The sequence below is a fragment of the Haemaphysalis longicornis genome, unplaced genomic scaffold (genome assembly GCF_048455015.1).
Source record: "Haemaphysalis longicornis isolate Haplotype H1 unplaced genomic scaffold, Haemaphysalis longicornis Haplotype H1 scaffold_9, whole genome shotgun sequence".
NCBI classification, from domain to species: domain Eukaryota; kingdom Metazoa; phylum Arthropoda; class Arachnida; order Ixodida; family Ixodidae; genus Haemaphysalis; species Haemaphysalis longicornis.
In genome coordinates this window covers 23,338,241-23,360,009 of record NW_027526460.1, presented here as the reverse complement: position 1 = coordinate 23,360,009, position 21,769 = coordinate 23,338,241, and the positions used below count along the sequence as shown (strand labels likewise).

The following is a 21,769-nucleotide window of genomic DNA, read 5'->3' as shown; positions in this document are numbered from 1 at the left end:
AGATGTATCACAGCTGACACAGAAAGCAGGAAGGACTACACAAGAAGAGCAGCAACTAGTTTGCACCTCAATGGTTGCCGAACAGCCAATGTCTCAAGCTGGGCCTTTCTGCAAACACAGCTCGGAAAATTTTCATCAATTCCGCGCTAGTTTGCAGTGCTACACAGTAAGAACAAGAGGAAGCCACATCAAGCAAGAGAGACGCACCAGCGGGGTCCACAACTTCCTTGTAGTTTTGGCCAGACTCGAAGTTGGAAAGAGGGGTATTGCACGCCGTCGAGTACGGCATCACCTGCATTGAAGAATGGGAACAAGTTGCTACACGCAAAAATTTAAAAATTTAGCCAAAGTCACTGCGCACATTATCGATGAAATGCTACCCTGATAGTGCTATCACCAGCTGGCCTGTTTGAGTTTTCCCCCGCTTTTTATTTTTAGTATTTTGTGTTAGTTCATTCTTTTGGTTCATTTTCAATTTTCTTTACCATCTTGTGCCAGTGCATGCCAGGGGCATACTGGTTGCGAAATGGCCGACCAGCCAAAGAACATTGAAATGTGATAAGCTTGCTCATAAATTCTCCAGCTTAAAACAAACTTACAAGCCCTCCAACTTCAAATACTTCGATGCATCAACACCATGAACAAAAACAACCATGATCCCAACCAAGACACAAAGCACATGTGCCGAGCACTCAAAGCACACTAAGAAATTATAATATCCCTTATATAAATCAAACAGCATGCCCTTTTTGTGATCAGCAAAAAGTTTTTGTTATCCCTTTGAGGGTTTTTGCCGTACGTGTACTGCGGCGGTTTTCCGTCCCGCAAGGTCTTTGCCGTACGGGCACGATTTCGAGCATCCGTTTGAAATTTCGCGCCATATTAACGATGCATGCTCCCTGGGAGGTGCTGCCACCTCCTGGGACTTACAAGAAGTGTTTGAAATTTGATTGTGCTACCTCCTTGCGGTGAAAAACAGAACTCTCTGGCTTCGGCGCGTTACGGCGTCTGTACGTGTCAACGCGTTTCGTGGTTTCAGTTTCGCCACGTGATCGCATCGGAGGCGCGCGAAACTTGATCGGCGCTCGCTATCAGGGGCGGCGGAAGTTGATTTCGATCTATATTGGCGCTGCTCTTATCTTGTTTATTACCCACGCTCACTAGGTATTCTTGCCCTCCTTGCTTGGAACTGAAGTAACCTAATCGGAGACTCCGTTGTGGGGGCGGCGGAAGTTGATTTCTATCTATATTGGCGCTGCTATTAGCTTATTTATCACCGGCGCGCATGAGTTATTCTTGCTCTCCTCGTTTACTGGGTTGCCTTCGAGTTCTTCAGATGCACGGCAAAGCGGCGATATGGCCCAACGAACTGCCCGCTCTGATGACACCGACCGCGATGACTGTTCTTACTCTGAGTTTGCTCCTTTCACCGAGTCTGAATCGGAAGACAGTCTTTCTTCGGAAGAAGACAGCTCATTTTCGGACATGCGCTTTATGCGTGCAGACTGCGATAAGGCACTGTGCGTAGACCCGTGTTTCAAGGAATACCACACTCTGAAATACTATTGAACATTTTTCAGTTCCAAGTGATGCTGACCCCAAAATACTGTTCCTGATAATTTTTTACCATTTAATCCTGACTTTAGACATTTTGTACATTCCAAATCCGCAATAAACTAATTTGACCACCAGGGAAAGTTTTTTTAAAAAAAATTCGACCCTCACAGGGTTAAGCAACCCTGCAAAAAAAAAGAGAGCAGGAATTAAGATTTCGGTCAAAAAGGCAGCAAAAAATAAGGAGCTTATCAGGAGGATGTAGCCATTAGCAAGTTGCACATGAGGAAAAAGTGTCAGCTTGCCTTGACTCCCTTGTAGACAAGGCCCTTGGAGTACAGCTGTTTGAACACAAACCACACCGACTCCATGAACCAGGGGTACATGGTCTTGTAGTCATTCTTGAAGTCGATCCACCGGCCCATCCTCGTTATGACAGTCTGAAAAATGCACAGGGCACACATCCAACAATTACTTATTAATGGTCACCAAAAACCATACAAAAAATATATATTAGTGCGTAAGCATTTTAGGCAACTCCCATTTCAAATCTCTCCACAATGCATGACACAATATGCTCCACAAGCTCCTATGTGCTGTACAGGGTATTTATCAAAAGGCGCTGTATATTGTTTACAAGCTGCCTTTTTCCAGACGGCCCCAGTGTTTACAATCTGCACACGGCTTCGCTGAGCCTGCACACACAAGTTATGCACGAAAAAGCTGCCCACTAATCAGAAACGTTTCAGAGTTCAACACACTGCATGCAACCACAACCTGGTGATAAGATAGTAGCAAGCAATCTAAGGCAGAGCCCACTTCTATGCAACACCTAAGACGGCCCACATACAGTAAAGCACACATCAGCACGTGTTATCAGCCTGTGCAAGCCTACAACAGAACCCTATCTTGCAGTCCCCAAAAGCTCTTGTTTACGTTCAGTGGTTCCAGCTGACAGACCACAGAAGCTTCTACCGCAATACGTTCTTTCAGGGCTACCACCAGCGATATGTTGAGGAAACTGAAATCTCGCGCTGATCAAGTAGCTCTGATACAATCTCCCAAGGTCCCAACGCAATTGTGGCCTGGCTAGGATGGTTACACGGGCACAAACGATGCTTGCCTCCCACTCAGTGGAGTAGCGCATGACGATCTTTCTGCACTCGGCATTGTAGTTCTCAATGCCAAGTTTCTGCACATCTTCGGGGCCCTTGATACCCAGGGTCTTGTCAATCTCGTATTCCTGAAATCAAGGAGGTCAGTCTGAACATCACGCATATCGGAAAGAAAACACGCTTGCGTAGCTTATTAAACAGTGAACCCCTCGTTAACCTCGACCCTGCTGCAACAGCAAAAAGCACTGCAAGCACTGCAAATGAGTGTATCGCCAAAGTACTGCAAACGAGCATGAAATTCCTTTTTAGAAGTGCTAGAAGCACGGTGCATTTTAAGTAACACAAGGCCCTGGCCAAAAATAAAATAGAAATCAAGGAAAAATGAACCAGGAACAACAAACAAACAAGACAATGCCATGTTTAGAAAATTTCATTTTTAATCGGAAATAAATTTTCTCGACTCCATTATTCACCACACTTGACTTTACTTGACTTGAGCTCCTTCAGTTCCTGAACTTACAACGCTACCCTCCACATTTTTCGGGACCTGAAAAATCTCAACAATGCTGCTTTTCTCAAAAGTAAAAAACATTTCCTATTCGACAAAAGGTGTGGCAGCTTGGTGGGCTTTCTTGTCTTCTTTTGAGCGAATGAAATCCTCAAGAAGTTTAGTTCTACGCGGGGCAGAAGCAACTACAGATGGTATTGTGGATAAAATTTCAAGGGTAATTAAATTAATGCATGTGTAAATAGTTCTCCCTAAATTCTTGACTCAAGCTCAAAAAAGTGAAAAAGTCTCTTCGTAGTGCATTCTCGTATGCAGGTGTGTGGCAGCCGTGGACTTTAAATGCCACTTCCTTTGCATGTGCAGCAGAAACATAAACATCATTCCTCTACACTACAATACTTCTTGCACCTTTCGTAGCTCTTTTGGCTTTTGTTTGACCAAAAACGGTGCTTTGCTTGTTTAGAAAAAATCAAGTATGCATTGTAGGTTCTACCACACACTGAAAAAGTACCAGATTCAGTGAACTCTTTGGGGTAAGTCAGAGGGGGGGATTGGCCGGAAAATGCGAGCGGCCTGCACTGCAGGCCTGGCAGTGCTATTTGAGAAGGCACCCCACCCTTGTGGACCTGCCACTGCATTGAAACCTACTAAACAGCAAAAAACCAGGTTGTTGAACTGCATCTTGAATTTCTACCCGAGCAGTCTACTTTCTATCCAAGTTATCTACAACCCACCTTATCGTGCGCTATCAGCGTTCAAATCTCGTGCCCAACCGCGTGAAAGGGGATAACGGGCATCTTGAGGCCAGGAACTGTGTCAAGGGCGATTAGGAAATAGCAACTGTCTTTACAGCACACAGTATTTGGCTGCATTTTCCCTAGCTTAAGAAAAAAAAACGGAAAGACCGAAAAAAGTACTACACAACCACTTCTGTCGTCTGTCTTTTTCTGTCCTGTTTCTATTCTGAAAAAGCTACACAGCTTCCCAGATCACCATTCAGACGTTTCTATTTTTGACAGGAAAATATTACTGGCAATTGGTGCAACACCCAAACCAACACACACCAGAATTTTGTGTGTACAGCTGGTCACACACGTCGATATAAGGTCACAAGTTCATGATATTAAAATCTTTAACTGCCTGACGACTTGCCTCTAAATCCCAGTTCACCATTGGGCTAGAGGATGTAATGCTCCAGACTATTTACTGGACCATCGCAAGGCACAGACTCTGACCACACTTTATGTTTGTATTTTGTTTGTTCGTTTTATGCTGCTCATCTGTAAAATATGCCCAAATGTGCCAAAATTTCCGTTGAACTGAAGTGAAGGAAACTGCTAGTTTTACATCTTCTCTATTCAAGGTAGTTTCAAAACAAACTCCCACTAAAAAAAATATTTTACACCGTGGAATCAGCTTCAAAGCCCATATTCGAAAAATACTTTTTTGAATAACAAAGGCTCATAAAACTCACCACTGGCAGACCATGACAGTCCCATCCAAACCGGCGTTCCACATGGAAGCCTGACTGGTGGGCAAATCGCGTCACTATGTCCTTAATAGTGCCTGCCAGTATGTGTCCATAGTGAGGCAGCCCAGTTGCAAATGGGGGCCCATCGAAGAATGAGTACCTAGAAGAAAACCACAAGTGACCTCGAAACAGAACCAAGCTAACGGCAAATACTCATGGTTCAAAGCAATGCCAAATGCAAAAGCCAGTTCTTTTCTACACAGGTACTTTAATTCGTGGTTCTCAACCTAAACGCCAGTGTTTTAGTTCACTGTGGTCTTCAAAGTACAAGCACTGCGTTTTCGATAGACGTACACCTGTCTTTATATGAATGCGATAGCGAAAGAGCTCTCTCACATGACATCCTGTAATTATGGAACACATGCTTGGGATCAAATGCATGGAACGAAAAGTGGACATGTTACAAGACAGCAAACCATGGCTAGTACCCAAAGCAGAAATTAACTTTTTTTTTTATATGGCAGACTGCTGGCCAGGTTTGAGTAGTCAAAGTAAAAGTGTGATACCCGAAAAGGAACTCAAGTCAACAACCGCGGACTTGGGTACATGACGTAACGGTATGACGTGATTTGACTGGCCAACGGACGTAACGGACTGGACATGTGACGTCACTTATTGTTCCCCGCGATTTCTCCGTTCCTTCTCTCTCAGGTGAGTTCCGCATTGTTAAACGGCTACACGTACAGGTAGTTTGGTCAAGTGCGAACGTGTGAGGCACCACCACCACCACTGTCACGAATGGTTGGACAGTTCACGTTAATACCATGACCCGACAATGAAATAAAGGTTGCGCAGCGCCTAGCGCGAAAAGCGATCCGAAACCACCACGCGGAACAGCCTACATTAAGATTGATGGGCAATCGTCCCCGTTGGCGTCAAGGAATCGCCACGGTGGCGGAAATGTGACATACGCACCTAGGTCGGGACTTCGAGAGTTTGAGACTCGTCTGAAAGGCATCGATCTCCTTCCAGAGCTTGAGGATGTTCTCTTCCTCGGCTGAGAAGTTGATATTCTCTGGTACCTGTTGCATTGCGATCTTATGGCGGGGCGCTGAAACGAGGCGGCACAATAAAACGACTGACGCAAGCTCCCCGTGCCATGTGTAGAACCGTCACAATGATTGCCATTCATACAACGCGAAAAGTTCAAACGACTAGTATTGGCTCCCTTGTTTAGCAAGAAGTCGCAAAGACGCACTCGGCAGCGTCGGAAGATATCACCTCATATCAGAAAGAACGAAATGATGAGCAGGGCCAGATTTTGTAGCCGTCCTTGCAACCCTTCGAAATTTGGCGGCAGCCAGGAGGAGGTGCGTAAGCATACGGTGCGAGCAGAAGGCATGTTTTGAAACAGGTTATAGCGGAGATAAGTACTATCGCAGTAAACTTACTCAAGCCCACGTGAACTCCAAATGAATGAACAACGCAGTATGCACTACGACGACCACGCGCCGGTCGCCGAGTCGAGCCCCCGAGCCCTATCAATGGCAAGATCAAGCAATGCCTGCTACGATTGGCCGATGGACGTACTTTTCTCACTTTTCTCTCCAATCGTCAGACTATTTGAGTCACTTAGTGCTAGATGGCGCCAGCTTACAACTTTCTGGTGGCGCCGTCTGGCAGCTCACTGTAGCCTGTCTCCTGACCTCGATTTCGCAGTTTCATTAAAGTGAACTAGAAGAGACTTTAGTTTCATACTGTATGCAACTCTATGGTCGATTTGGCTTGAACGTGGACATTTATTTCCAAGCCAGTTCACAAAAGCTCAGCGCAGGTGCCGCTAAACCATTCCTGCATTTTTTCGTCTGCTCCTGCGCACCATAGAGTTCCTCACTATAAAAGTTTCTCTGCGCACTTTCCTTCTCAGAAGAGCAAATCCGTGAACTCATTCAACAAACTCTGCACCTTCGAAAAATTGAAAAGAAAAGTGAAGGCTTCTTTTCAACTTATGTGTGCCTTGTCTCATTTTGCCTACACGTTAGCCTCGCTAGCGCCGTCAGCACCGCCGTTTTGGATGGTGGATTTTATTTTTGTTTACTAGAATGACTTTGCATAATGCCGCTTAAAAACCTTTGTGGTAGTAGAAAGTGTGAAGGAATACAAAATACTTTGCCTTTGGTTTATAAATTCCTCAAGCGTTTGAGACGCTATCTGGTGCCTGCTGAAGCAGACGACGCAATTTTGCACGGAGATGGACGACGTTTAATTTCCAGCTGACAATAGTCAGCATTAAGAGGTCAGAATTAGTCGACATTCTGTTCGCACTGTATTTTCTGTGCGAAATATAAGCGGTTCCGAAAGCTGAGAAACCAAAGAGATATGACGGGTAGGCCGGCCAGCCAGGCAGTCGATCAGCCGGTTGTTTTTTTGTTGATATCACCATCCGCAATTGACATGGCGGCTCCGACGGGAAGGGACCGGCGTGATTACGACCACCTAGATAAAGTGCTTATTTCTCCCGAAAACTGCTCTTTCCGTGGTGAAGGAAACGCCAACATCGTTGTCACCCTGAAGAATGTAAGTGTCCAGCTGATTATTTGACACAGGCGCCCTTGTTCATAGCGGCGCGCACACATTATGTCTCGGCTGTGTTCGCTCGATCATTTGGTCTGGACGGCAATTACTTACAATACTTATGTGTGCTCGCTAAAGAGCGACATTGTATTAATTCAAAACATCTCCGAAACTATTATTTGTAAAGCGTCGTACGGCGAGAACACTTCAGCGGAAATGAGCCTGTCATGTCGTTAGCCGGTTCCATGTTTCGCTGATCTTGCGTGGTGCGTGTACCTGTCTACGCTGTTATCGTAATCTGTACGTTAAATTTACGGGATACAGTTATATTTAAGAGGCGAGCTACGGCCTTACTACGGAAAGTGGCACGGAAGCCACGCGATTGCGCGAGCTGAGCTGGTGACATGACGCACGATGTTTATAGTGCCGAAGCGACCTTTCCGGTCACACCTAATTGTCCTATTTTCTTCCAGGAGGACAGAGTCCTTCGTCTCCGCAAAAGCGCCGCATTCGCCGAGGTAATCATTGCGATGTCCTCATAGAACTTGTGCAGCAGCAGTTTATACGTTCTGCCGTTTATACGTTTCTACATCTGGTTCGCGTATAAACCTTGCAAAAAAGACATTCCCTGTGTCTTGTTTATTGTTCACGCACAGGACAAAATCTCGCTAGTAGGAGAAAGCTGGCAGAAGTGCCACGCTGAGGCCGACTTCATTGAGCGTGTGATGAAAGCACTCCTTGGAAGTCGATTTGTCTTCCCGCCGGTAAGGACCTCCTTGTTTGTTGCTTATCCGAGAGAGGAAGAAAAGCACGCGCCCCATGTGGTGCGTCCGAATACATCGCAGGTCCTGGTTCGACTGACAGCGGACAATGTGAGGCTCATCAACAAGGCAGTACAGCTGGAGAGGCCGTGTAAGCGAACTGCACTTCATTGCTTTTCTTTACGGTGTCAGAGGCATGTCTGAACAAACTCCAGAGTCGTGAATAACGTACGTGCATAATATTTGCTCGAGAAGCTATCCTTTAAATGCAAAATTAGCTGGTTCCAAGTTTCATGTTCTTGGTGATGAAAAATACCTGTGATGCAGACACAAACACCTCTTATCCTGATATGATTGCGTACGACTGACACGTGGTGAATGACTGAACAGCACACAGGTTAAAGAAGAATGTCCGAGAGGTTCCCACGGTGGGATTGTTGTTTCCTGATCACTGTACGTTGCCGAGTCACCTGCGCAAGTTTTCTGAGGGCCCAGTACTCTCCATTGAAATCAAGGTATTTGGGAAGTCCCGTAAGAATGTCCGGATAACTTACATATATCCTGTGGCGTCTTCTTAAAAATCTTCTCCCTGTTTTAGCCAAAACAAGGCTTCCTGCCCAGTCCTTCTGATGTGCCCATTGACCACAGGGTCCGAGCATCAGTATGCAGGTTTCACCTAGCCCAAGCATCCAAGGTATGCTGATGTTCCATGACTAGGAAGATAATAAAAACACCGCTACGTATTAGTTCACTCAAAAACAATGTGAATACAGTCGAGCCCGCTTGTAACGAACACATCTGGAAACTGAAATCAGTTCGTTATATCCGCTTTTCGCTATATGTGGACACAAAATCTGTGTATACAAATGGTGACAGGAAACGGAGATTTGTTCGTTATAGCCGCTATTTTGTTAAAACTGGGTTCGCTATAAGTGGGCTATACTGTATACCTCTAACAGTTTCATGCTCCTGTGCACATTTTGAACATCATCAGGTGCTCTTCAGGGCATGTGTGAATGCAGTATTGCTGAATTCTATCCACTGGTATCTTTATTGTGCAGTGTAGCTTTGGTTGAGTCACCATTTCAGTTTAAGAAACTTTACCCGCCGCGGTGGCTCAGTGGCTAAGTAAGGCGTTGCGCTGCTGAGCACGAAGTTGCGGGTTCGATTCCCGGCCGCGGCGGCCGCTTTTCTGATGGAGGCGAAAAGCAAAAACACCCGTGTGTGCGAGATTTCGGCGCACGTTAAAGATCCCCAGGTGGTCGAAATTAATCCGGAGCCCTCCACTACGACGTGCCTCATCGCCTGCGTTGTGTCGGCGCGTTAAACCCTACAATCAATCAGTTTAAGAAACTTTTATGAAATTTACTAAATGAAATGTTTTGTGTGTGTAACAGTTTCACTTGAACAAAGTTTTACATGTGTGAACTTTTTCCTTGGACTTCTGAAGTTCATTCAATTCAAGCTCTACTTTATATGTTATTTTTCAGGTCAGCAAAGGGCGGGTGTCATCTCTTAGTACTTATTGTCCCCTAGATCTATTTAGTGGGTGAGTATACTTGAACAAATAGTCTTATAAAATTTATTTAATTATTACTCTAAGGTAAGCTACAATAATGATTTGAAAAGGTTGGAAGCAGTGTGTATTGGTCAATGTGGAAAGAATGTTTTTATTATTATTATTATAGTTGGCCGGTGGCGTGTGAAAATTTTCCCTGTATTAGCATTTTTGTTTTATCTCATTCATCCTTGAATCGTACATGAACTCGGGTTGTCAAGCAGGGTGGCAGCAAATATTTACTTGGACAGGTTGGTCCATAGGTCAGGCCCTTTGCATATATTGGACTAGATTCTCAAAGTCAGAAATGTGGTTTGTTTAAGGGCACAGGGTAAGGCGAAATTTTGAAAAAATGGCTTTTTGTTTTTCTTCGCAATTAGGAAAGGTCAGTTCCTTGTACACATTTTTCATATTCACACTTGCCTTAAAAAGTCATATTTCTCGCTAAAAAAAAAAACAGTTTTCCCGTAAGCAAGTAGTAAGTGCCCACATCCTCTTTAAGAATGTTCCCAGTGTTTATTGTCATTTTTTTCATCAAAAAACTTCCAGTTCCAAATCAAAACGCTTTTCTGGAACCAGCTGTGTTAAGAAATTGCTTAGCAACCATTGCATAGCTGATTTTTCAGCGAGGGCAATCCAAAGACCCTGTTGCACGTTTTTTACACATTTGCCCTTCGAAGCCGCGCACGAAAAAACATCTTTTCTGGGCTTCACGCTCTCATGATTCCAACATTGGATGCTGTTCTTTCATTAAATGCCGGTAGCAACGCATGAGCCAGCTTTGAAATCATTCAGACCAAAACCAGGGCGCAACACCACCATCAAGTGGCTAAAAGAGGTTACCCACAAGCGAAATACTTTATGAACAGATCTGTACGATGGTGCACAATAATATTCAAGGGTGGACAGACGACCGGCTGAAAAGCAAAAAAATGACTTCGACGGTGATTACGAAGCTGGTGCTTTCTAAACAAATGGCTTCAGTGGTGTTTTTGGCAAGAAAGTATTGTTTTTCACGTCTTTTTTTACTTTAAACTCAATTATCTCAAAACAATGTTTTTTTATTACATAGGTACCATTATTTCCTGCATCTTCCAAGGCAACGAGCTGATTTTTTTTCCAGTCATCTACATAACTTGGCACACGTGATGTGCTAGAATTGAAAATATGCACGCTACAGTTTTTTTGTTACACGACTTTTAATACTAAAGTAATGCGAAAATTTAGGTACTAACAGACAAAAAATTATAAAAAACTAAATTTTTTAACGATGTTTATAATTCTAGTACAGTTAAAAGAGCACAAAATTTGAAAGAAAATGATACATACGTTTTTGTAGATACCTTTATTAGATGCCGAGCAAAACGTACCTCAAAATGGCCAAAAATGCATGGGAAGTATAGGGCCTACCCTGTGTCCTTAAGCAGCACAGAAAAAATGCCCTAAATTGATGGAAGTCTAACTACCACGATAAGATGGATGATGGCGTAATCGGACGTATTCATACGAGCTCACGATAAGATGGATGATGGCGTAATCGGACGTATTCATACGAGCTTAGAGGATTAAGATGTTGACGTGTGACAATGTTATCCGATGCTCTTAAATTTGACCATATTTCTTTAAACTGCCAATCGACGAGTTCTTTCATTTGTTAATGCAAGTGTAATAATATAAAAGACAGTTTCAGAAATTTAATTAGTCTTCCTCCTTGTGATATCCACATCCCTGGTTTTTGCAGCAAATTTTAGAGAAATTTGTGGCCATTTTATGAGTCTGTACAGTGTTTTATCTTCTGTTTATCTTCCTTATATCATCTAATAATGTAAAAACATTAGGGGCTAGCAGTGCAGTTTAGATAATTTATTTTTTGGAATTGGAGAAATTTTTGAAAATAGTTGTTTTATCTCTGATGTTAAAAGCACTGTTCAGAAAGGAATATCTTCTATGCACATGCTAGCTCTATTATAGTTCAGTATATGTAAGACATTTATTCTTTTTTGACTATGTTTAATTCTAATACTTGCCCCTAGATGTCCAAGACGGATGAAGAATGCCCTTAAAGAACTTCTCTACCATCCACAGAATAACCTGCGAGTTTTCAAGGTAAATAGTGGCAAGCTTTCGTGATTGTCAGTGTGCATGCCACTGGAGTGAAGGTCTGTTCGCATACATTGTACTGTATCCTGTCTTTTCTTTTCCAGGACAAAGAGCTTATTTTTAGCGAGGAGTCCAGAGAAAGCCTAGATGTGACATTAAAGGATTTTTTTCACGAGTCAAGTCTAGTCAGGTGAGCCTATGAAGTGCACCAGGTTCTGCTGCTTTGCATTTCCTCTAGGCATGTGGCAAAGCCAACCTTTCAGTCACGCCTACTTTAGGTAAGGCTGAAAGTTGGGCTAGTTGGTGTTGACTTGAAAACAGATTACCAGCGAAAGAAGACGCGGACCAAAAAAGAAGCAGACAGTATTGTCACAAGACGTCAACTGAAAAACTTTACTTGGGGCATGTAACATATGAGAGAGAGAGGGAGAGAGAGAAATTTATTGCACAATAATGTGAGAGTGGTTCCTGAGTCCAGGAGCCCATGTGCTGTCCAGGCTGCTGTAGCCTTGGTCACGCCTCCATCCTTGCACAGCGGATATGTAACATAACATGAGTGTTATCATGTGTTACGTGTCCCAAGGCAAGTTTTTCAGTTGAAGTCTAGCGATCGTCCTGTCTCCTTCTTTCTTGGTCCGTGTCCTTTTTCGCTGGTATTATGTTTTCTACTTTATGTAGTTGCAAGATACCTGCAAATGTTCTTTTGTTGCTCTCCGGTGTAGTGGTCGCTTAAACAACTCAGCATCACCTTTCGGCCCATCGGCTGCTCAGTTAGCACTTGTTCTTCTGTGGTGAGAGTACTGTATTTTAAGGGCGCACATTCTCTTTGCATTTTCGATACCAACGCAGCCCTTACGTGGGCCAGGCCTAAGGCTGCTCAGTAAAGTCTCGCTCTTTTGTCGCCAACAATGTACCGGGCAAGCTGCACACTCTTTTACACACTTTTACTGCACACACTTTTACTGTTAGTGTGATTCCCGGCTTGCTGTGCATGTGCTGTGGCTGAAAGCGGTGACTGTCGTTGGAGGGAGGAGGGATTGGCCTGGAAGTCAGCCCGACTGCCGGCGGTGTTGACCCCGGGATGTCTCTTTCCCTTGGCAGCAGCCGTGAGGACGAGCTGTGCCACATGGTGACACAGGTGCTGCGCCACCCGTACCCAGATGCCACCTCCATTGGGGCTGAGACGAGTGAGAGCAGTGGCCCGCAGTCCTGCCCAACCTCACATCCGTGCACCTGCACCACTAGTGAGTGACAAGCAGCTCTGCTCCTCACCAACTCTACTCAACTCAATAGATCAATTGAAATCTGTTTGCAGGTGGGGAACAAACTAGGGTTCTCCATGATGTGTATGAATTGAATTGAATAACATTTATTGGGATGAGGGAGGCCACATGGCTGTAGTTGAGGAAGGGAAAGAAGGGAAGGGGAGGAGGAAGTGGCGATCAGTCAGTCATGAGTGGGGTTTGTTGCAGATTATCTGTGATATCTTGGGAGGGGAAGTGTACACCTTATCTCACGATAGCCTTGCCAGGCCATTCTTAATTGACAAAAAAGCACCTAGGCCATATAGGAAATTAGGGTCTTTGTAAGGGGGATCATCAAGAGACAAGTTAGGTGGAAGAGCACGAAGCAAGGAATCATGAAAAGATGCGAAAGCTGCACAGTTCCAAGTGAGGTGTCTGCAGTCTGACAAAACATTTTGCTGACAATGTTGTGATAAGAGTAAAGTTAGATAACTGGGAAAAAAACAACACCAAAGGAGGTGTATATCTCCGTCTCATAATGGCAGTGTTTCAGCAGTGTTTCATTAGGCAAATGTGGAATAGAACTGATTGCTACCCAGACTTCGAAAAATAGGTCCTGTATGACCCCCATACATCAAATTATGAATCACACAGTTCTCTTATGCAGTAAATGGTGTTTATTCATGTTGTCAATAGTTGCGTGGTGTGAAACTGCACAACTACGTTTGAGCAACCCCTGCCTACCCATCTCTCCTTGGGTGCACCATGACTCAGATCAGTGTCGATTTCTGGGACAGGTGCCGACAGGTGGGAGCCCTCAGCCTTCCTGGCACAGACAAGGCTGCAATTAATGCTGCTGACTGTGCAAAGGAACAAGTTCCGCATCATCCAAATAAAGTCGTGTTCCTGCCGCATGCTTCCACTGTTTAGCAGTGCGCCCTCCTGATTGGCTGGCCAGGAATGAAGGCGGACCACTGTTTAACATTGTGCTCTCTTGATTGGCTGGCTAGGAATGAAGGCGGACCATCAGCTTCCCCGTGGGTGCGTGTTGGACCGAGTGCTGCGAGCTCAGCGCCTGGGATGTGTGGACGTTGCTGTGGTTTACCCGCTGTACCTCAAGCTCAAGGACACCGTGAAGAGTGAAAGGTAGGTGGGCCATCTTTGTTCTCTCGCTTACTCGATTTTATAACAAAACATGACTTATTATTGAATTCAATTACTTAATTTCGGTGCTGTTGCATGGAGACATGCCGTACTTAACGGGCAGTTGACTGTGTTTTCACACAGAGTGTTGTGCCGAGAGACTCTTTACTGATCACCACTGATGAGGTTTTGGTCGTTTAGCACCCACCCGTGGTCGGCACCTATCACGGTTCAGTTTTGGGTAATGAAACCTGCATGGGTCAGTAGAATTTGTTTCATTTGTCAGAAGTTTCGAGAGGGCTGTTTGCAGAAGAGCCGTGAAAAAGCGACTCTAATTAATGCAGAAAGGAAATTGCAGGAAGTGTAAAAACAAGTAACTGCCCTATATACTTCTATGCACTGCTGCTGCTTGCAAACGCTGGAGAGGTGTTGGTGGAGTTTGTTTCAATGTTCTTCAGAAAATAACAGTGCAGTGGGGACACGGAAATGCAGAATAAATGTACCTGCCAACTTTTGTTAATCACATGTAGAGGTGGATATTTTCCGCTACAAAAATTGATTAGGCAGGTACTCCTCATTTTCATAGACCGTAAGCTTTGTTTCAGGTTCACTTTCGGTCAAATGTCTGTTCGTGCACGTGAGTGTAGTGAAAAGATATGAACAGCAAAGCTGTTCTCACCCGAGGCTTTTATGGGACGAGGCGTGGTAATGTGACCGTAGCGATGTAAATGGCATGAGGGAGAGCAAGTGACAAGCACACGTGCAGCAAGCTAAAAAGAATTCTCGAATGAGATGTTTATATAGACAAAGCATTTCTAAACTACTACACCTGGTGACAATGTTTATACTTGTCACCATTGTTCAGCAAAAAGAAAACATTAAGCATATTTGAGGCAAGACACCAGTACTTAAGTGATATTTGCATTGTTATTTTATTAAAAATACATGGCTGCTTGTTTTTTCGTGATAGCAAAAAAAAAATCGCCTTGAAACAATGTTTTGACCTTGAAAAGTAAAAAGCGCCTGCTGCACCCCCTTGTGGCGGTGTTCCAAGTTCAAAAGTAACAAAAAGTTCCAGTAGATGGCGCGAGCAGTGGAACATGGCAAAAATGAATTGGTATGAACAGGAATCAATCTGCTGGCTTTGAGAAGTCCTGCGAAGCTTAGCCTTGCGATAAGAGAATGCCGAGCAGCTGTGCTTTTAAAGGAGCACTGACACCAATTTTCGGCGTTAATATTATTGCACAGTTCGCTTCCTTCACTCAACAGAATACCCTGGCTGAAATATGAGCGGCCTGCGACGCGAAGAACATAGTTTAATTGGATCTCATTTATCGCGCCGACGGGGCAGCGCGCGGAGCGGCACTCAGCGAATGGACATCAGCGTGACATCATCCCGGGAAAGCCAAAAGAAGTGACGCGGAAGCGCTCGTCAAAAACTCGTTACGTCACTTCACGCGCGCGGGCCCACGAGCGGCGAGCGGGTGCAACACCCTCTCAAGCGGGCGCCGGTGATGTCCGCACAAAGCGGTGTGGTCAGTCAGGGATTCTGTCATATGCGCCGTTCGGGATGAAAGCGCGGGAATTTGAAACAAACGATTTTCAGGCCGTTCAATATAAATAACTATCGCGCGCTGAAGTATTTGAAGTGCTGTTTCAGGTTCGCCAGGCCATTAAGCATCGATAAAAGCAATAAAAGTGTAACATAAAATCTTCGTGTCAGTGCTCCTTTAACATCCGCGTTTGCATCGTTACGAAGCCAGGCTAATTTCTTTTGTGGGTGAAAATGAAATTAAGTGCTATTCTTCGTTTGCACGACGCCAGCATGCGTGTATGCAGAAGCTAGCAAAAATAACAGTGTGTATTATTAACCGAGGGTTTGGGCCCTGTAGAACGGGGTGGGGCAGTTTGAAGAGCCGTTCTTGATCTGTCCTTGTGGTCCACAGAGCCGAGTGCCTGAAGGATGGCTACCCTGCACCAACCCTGCCCAAGGGCCTGGGCTGCCAAGGGCGCCAGAACTTTGAGACGGACCATGCATTTGCCTGCCGCAAGGTATTGTGGCAGCTGCATTCACGTCCAGCCACTCTTTAGTGACCTGACCTTCCCAATTTTTCAGCACTTTACTTCTGTGGTAAACGTTTGTGCTAGACTCAAGGGCCGCTGTGTTACAGCTCACAGACACGGGGTAAATTCCTGCATGGGAGGGCGGTAAGGGATGAAATGAAAACGAGACTGGTTTTTTTTTTTGTGCACCCTCTGCTTAGCTTACTGCCATTTCGAACACTTCCTTTTCTCACTATGCATTGGCTTTGTCGAGGTGTTTTTTCTAACCCATTTCTTTGTTCCCTGTTTCTTCAGATATGGGAATTCTTGGTGGCACTAACAGCACGCGACTGCTCTATAATGCTCTCTCTCCAAAGGCTGTCACCTGCGTAAGCCCTTTTACTTTACCAAATTTTGCTAAATGGTGCTGTCGAGTGCAATTTGGTGTGTGCGTACCTTGTTAAGAAGGTCAACCGTGTAGTCGAGAGAGGGCAACTTCAAAAAAGACATCCCAGGCAGCACAAACATGTAGCCGCTCATTTAAAATGCAAAAACATGGTACAGTGGAACCCCATTCATATGTTTTTCTCCAAACTGGGAAAACAAAACGTAACAACCAGGAAAACATAGCAGTGAGGAAACTTTCGAAAATGAACAAAGAAAGTGTAGCTTTGACTTGCAACCATGTATTTTTGCAACTTTGGCTTTCGAACCTTAAACAACTCGAGAATGTAGGATTGCCGCATTTTGCGATCGCTGGAAAACACCATGCGTGGCAATGCAAGGCCCCTAGCGATGTCGACTCTCTTCCGCGCTGGCTGCTTGTCACTGCATTTAGTACGTCAAGCTTTTCCTGAAGGAAAGCACCTCCCGTTTTCGCGACGCCATCAAGGCAGTACAAAGTTTGCGGTTGCAAGTTCAACGGTGTTCTCAAAGCTTGAAGCGCACGATGATGACGAGAGCGCGTGCTATTCTTGCAGTGGTGTTTTATGGCAAACACGCACTTCCGGCATTCTGAAGCGGACTTCCTTTGTAAATGCAGTAATGATGGTGATAGCATAACCATCATCATAACACAGGGCTACCTAGTTGTGACGAATCACACCCGCGTGGGGCTTCATGCAGTTAGTTCCGTAGCCAAGCGTGGCCAAGGCTCGTCAAAATGGCGGTCTGCGCATGTTGCCCGGGCAGGTTCAGAGTGTCAGTTTGCAACGAGTGATCCGGGAACATACTCTGAGCCACGACGTAACAGCGAGAATTTTAATACGTGGGACTCTAGGTGAGCTGCACCGGGACTAGACAAAAACAACGTAGCTGCCGGGAAAACGCAGCACTGAGGAACGTAAGAGCGGGGTTCTGCTGTATAGACCACAAAACAGAGAGCTGTGTGACCTGCATGCAAGGCTGCTTTCTAACAGTGATTGATTTAATCAGTCATAAAGTGGTGTGAAAGGAAAAAGAAATGGCAAAGTGGGGTGACATAGTCATGAGCCTGCCCCGGGGATTTCGAATATTGTTGATTGCTTTAGGAAATATCCAGTCATGCTGACTAGCACTACGTTTTTCACCATATGACAACTGGTAATTGCATTTCTGTTTCACCTAGTCTCGCTGGCCATAAGGCATTTGTGTGTTGTGCTTTGGCATTGATTAATTTTTCAGAACACAGGGCCAAGAAATCTGTAACACTGAACTCTGGAGGGAAAAAAAAAATAGAATTCACATCGGTGTGCGTGCTTTTTTCCCGCTGCAGCGCGCCCACGTCCTGGGAAGAGTCGGTTGTGAGCGACAGCGACGGGCAGGCCTACCTCTTCTCCATCGCCGTGGTTGACCTCGACCCAAAGTCGGTAGACAAACTGGAAAAGGTCTACTTCGACGACTGCAACATGGTTCGAACTGCCTGTGCCTGACTGTGGGCCAATCGGCATGTGCCGACCAGCGACTCTCGGCACCGCCATTGCTGCTGTGGCCTCTTGTAAGCACACTCAATCCGCGATGAGGAGGACAGTGCGGCCGAGGCTGTCTGCGTAGGAAAATGCAGTCTGGACGATGGCTCTCCAGACTTCGTGATGGCTTTGTGCCGACAGATGTGATTTGTTTCTTTCGCCAAGAAGTCATCTCTGGGGAAACTTTAAAACCAAGCATCCTCTCATAGTTGTCAAACAAAGGCTGGAGAGAGTGTAGCAGGTTTTTTTTTCTCCACTGGTATTTTATTTGACGTATACTTACTCTTTACTTAGAACCAAATCAGTATTGAGCGTGGGCGTCATTTTATCGCTTGAGTGTTAACTACATCAACAAAATTAAACACTGCATTTAATGGAAGCTTGGTGGGTTGAGAAAAAAAAAGGTTCAATGTACATTTCTCCTCTGGTGTTCACAATCACTATTACTGTGCACAGGCATTACAAGCTCTGCAGTTTCGTTGCATTAGCAAAAAATTATTTTATTTGTATTGTACAATTATGCATGTAGGTTTCTCGTGCGAGAGAGAGACAGAGAGAGAGTGGGAGAAATAAAACTTAAGCCGAGTTGGACCTTGGAAAAAGAAAAAAAGTGGTGGTGGGCATTGCGTGCTCAGTACAACTATTGTGAAAAGGGAGCCGCTCCGAAATAATGTGTGCCCTGCCGTACACACCTAAAGGCCTCGGAAAAGAAACTCACTGCTCCGCTGAAAGAGATGCACAGAGTGGCACTCGATCCACCAGCTCATTCAAACACATGCAGGACAGAGCAGTACTGAGCGGTGCTGCGGAAGGGTGCAAGTGATCTCTACAGCACACCATGACTACTAAGTATTTTATTAATGAACCTATTAAAAAACAGGTGATAGAGAAATGCACGGAGTATACTCAACCCCTATACATAGACTTCATAGATTATGAGAAAGCCTTTGACTCGGTCAAAACCTTAGCAGTCATGCAGGCATTGCGGAATCAGGGTGTGGACAAGCATTACGTAAGAATACTGGAGGATGTCTACAATGAGTCCACAGCTACTATAATCCTTCATAAGAAGAGCAGTAAAATACCAATGAGAAAGGGAATCGCACAAGGAGACACAATCTCTCCAATGTTATTCAGAGCATGTTTATATTCAGAACATTGGATTGGGAACAGGTGGGCGTAAGGGTTAATGGAGAATACTTCAGTAACCTCAGATTTGCTGGTGACGTTGCCTTGCTAAGTAACTCGGGGGACGAATTGCAAACCATGGTTTCCGCACTGGTAGAATTGGGGGCCTGAAAATTAATATGCAGAAAACTGAAGTAATGCTCAATAACCTCGGGAGATCACAGCGGTTTGAGCTAGGTGGCGAGGCAGTGGGAGTAGGCCAGTAGTGACCCCGGATCCCAACCATGAGGCAGAGATAATTAGGATAAGAATCGGGTGGAGTGCATTCAGCTGGCATTCTCCGATAAGGAATGGCAGCCTACCATTGTCCGCGAAGAAGAAAGTATGACAGCTGCATTGTAACTGTACTCACCTATGGGGCAGAAACTTGGAGGCTCACTATGAGGGTTCAACTTAATTGAGGACGACTGAGCGAGCAATGGAACGGAAGATGATAGGTGTAATGTTAATAAGGGACAAAAGAGTGGAATGGGAAACAAACGCGTGTTAAGGACATTAGTAGAAATAAAGAAAAAGAAATGGACGTGGGCAGGGCATGTAATGCGAAGGCAAGATAACCGGTGGTCATTAAGGGCAACAGAGTGGATCCCTAGAGAAGGCAAGCGTGGCAGGGGGCAGCAGAAAGTTAGTTGGGCAGATGAGATCAAGAAGTTTGTGGGGATAAATTGGTCGCAGTCAGCACAGGACCGGGATAATTGGAGATTTTTGGGAGAGGCCTTTACCCTGCAGTGGGCGTAGATAGGCTGGCGATGCTGCTGCTGATGACATGAAGCTCGAGTTACATTTTTCATGCCAATATCGCCAAATATTGACAGTAGGAGCACATAGGGCGCCACCAGCTCCATTCAAAGATATGTTGGCCTCAGATCCATATTTACTGTGCCAGCCATGTTGGAAGTTGCAAGACAGTCACCGAGGTGAAAGACTGCCCACTCGAACCTCCCCTAATGCATGTGCTGGAAATCTCTCTCTCTCTCTCTCTCTCTCTCTTTCTACTCACTCTGTTAAAGGGACACTGAAGGCAGCCAGCAAGTTGGTTTCAAACGGAAGTCTGACCTTCTTATAGCCGTTTTAGCATTGATTCAGTGCTGAAAGATGCCTTAATTGCTGAAACGCATTCTCCTTCATTATTTCCCACGCAGCAATTCCATGACGCGAACTGTGGCTGCTGCAGCTGCTGTTTGAGTCACGATAAACCGAAAACAAGCGATAGAAGCAACCGAATACAATGCTACCACATATTAAGCAGTTTCGTCAGTTACGGTCAAATCAGTCGTGCTTTCCTGAACACCCGCATCCTTTGCTGCTCCAAACCATGTGAATGCTGGCGTGGAACAAGCCGCTTATGCACGGCCCCCACATGCCGCCTGCCTCGCATAGTGGCACCGCCGCCAGGATGAGCAACGCCATCCAGTGGCAGCCAGGGAAGATGTTATGTATGCCAGACATTGCACACGCTTGAAAATACTGACTTCAGGCAGAATAAGCGTTACCATGTTTTTTTAAGACAGCGAAAGCATGCAGAGGGTCATAATAAAAGTGGCTATGCATAAGGTACTGTACAAGGGTAACACAATTATCTGGCCGAGTATTGCACCAGGCATTCCACCACAACAAAAACGAGCTTGTTGGTGTTTGACGTTGCCGTGTGACCTGTCAGCTGGGCTCCCATCATTATGTTTCTAGCCTTCTTTTTCAACGTTCAAGCATGACCCCACAAAAACTTAGTGCAGTTTTTATGAACTTATGAGGGCGTATTGCCAAAATATTCGTTATGCAAGTTGCATGGTATAGCCAGTGACGGCAACACCAGCCTTCACGTTTTCGCTATTTCCTACCTTATTTTAGAAAATCTACGCGTAATAGTGGTGCATATCAGTGTTCTCAGTGAACCAAACTATCGGTCTAGAGCAACTTGTATTTGTCCTTCAGTGTCCCTTTAATGCCACGCCCTGTTGGCTGCAGTGCGTTTTGAGAGGAGGGTGCCAAGTGATTTTCTGCGAGAACTTCTCACTGTGTGCTGTTTTTGCATTGGTAGTACGAGGTGAGCCACAAGTGCTTTTTCTCCTTTGCCCTATGTACTAAATGGATGATCTCTTATGCATCTCCTTTTTCGGGATGAAGCATGCCGGAAAAAAAACCATCATCTCTGACATGCTGCAAGTCAGAAAAAGTCATTTTTAACATGTGCCAGGGCGAAACAAGAAAGCTGCAATCCCGCTCCTGCTTTTGTAGCAGAGACCTCTGGGGTGTAGACGTGCTCTGTGGACCAAGCACAGTGATGTTCCTTCGGTCGGTAGGCTGTGGGGGGCGTTTTGTGCAAATTTTGGGACTCGTACTTAATGGGGTCTTGCAGCCTCTTGTTGGGCTCCAGTGTTTTGTTGGAAGCTTGTTGGTGTGCGCGGTAATGTTTACGAGCCTGCACTCACACGTTGTTCCCGACCACACTGCCGCTAGGCATGACACAATAGAAGGTATTAAACTTTTTGGTTTACTTTGAACATCGACCTGCACAAATTTTCTGAAGTGTTCCATGGGTGCCACTCTGGGTGTGCTTCATGGTG

General features: G+C 45.2%; 2 protein-coding genes across 4 annotated transcripts in view; one reads left to right on the top strand and one right to left on the bottom strand.

The window, feature by feature from the left end:
• Ilers (Isoleucyl-tRNA synthetase) overlaps positions 1–6,256 on the bottom strand; it is a 29,079-nt gene extending 22,823 nt beyond the window's left edge. Inside the window, exons 1-6 of the mRNA XM_077685777.1 lie at positions 6,100–6,256; positions 5,624–5,759; positions 4,652–4,808; positions 2,678–2,797; positions 1,860–1,994; positions 208–292 (exon numbers count right to left, since the gene is read on the bottom strand). Coding sequence (XP_077541903.1) covers positions 208–292; positions 1,860–1,994; positions 2,678–2,797; positions 4,652–4,808; positions 5,624–5,739 — 613 coding nt within the window. The 5' untranslated portion in view covers positions 5,740–5,759; positions 6,100–6,256. The remainder of the gene's footprint in view (positions 1–207; positions 293–1,859; positions 1,995–2,677; positions 2,798–4,651; positions 4,809–5,623; positions 5,760–6,099) is intronic.
• Positions 6,257–6,793: 537 nt separating this feature from the next.
• On the top strand, positions 6,794–21,691 carry Ipk1 (Inositol phosphate kinase 1). 3 transcript variants are annotated; one of them, XM_077685780.1, is made up of 14 exons: positions 6,797–7,225; positions 7,696–7,740; positions 7,879–7,986; positions 8,068–8,134; positions 8,374–8,498; positions 8,582–8,677; positions 9,474–9,532; positions 11,575–11,647; positions 11,746–11,831; positions 12,743–12,885; positions 13,896–14,031; positions 15,975–16,080; positions 16,387–16,460; positions 17,825–21,691. In XM_077685780.1, the coding sequence occupies exons 1-14, from the start codon at positions 7,028–7,030 to the stop codon at positions 17,979–17,981; spliced, it is 1,473 nt and encodes a 490-aa protein (XP_077541906.1). In that variant the 5' UTR covers positions 6,797–7,027; the 3' UTR covers positions 17,982–21,691. The 3 variants fall into 3 exon arrangements, with proteins under 3 accessions (XP_077541908.1, XP_077541906.1, XP_077541907.1); XM_077685781.1 differs by having other exon boundaries at positions 6,799–7,225; positions 12,746–12,885; XM_077685782.1 differs by lacking the exon at positions 16,387–16,460 and having other exon boundaries at positions 6,794–7,225.
• The last annotated feature ends 78 nt before the right edge of the window (positions 21,692–21,769 follow it).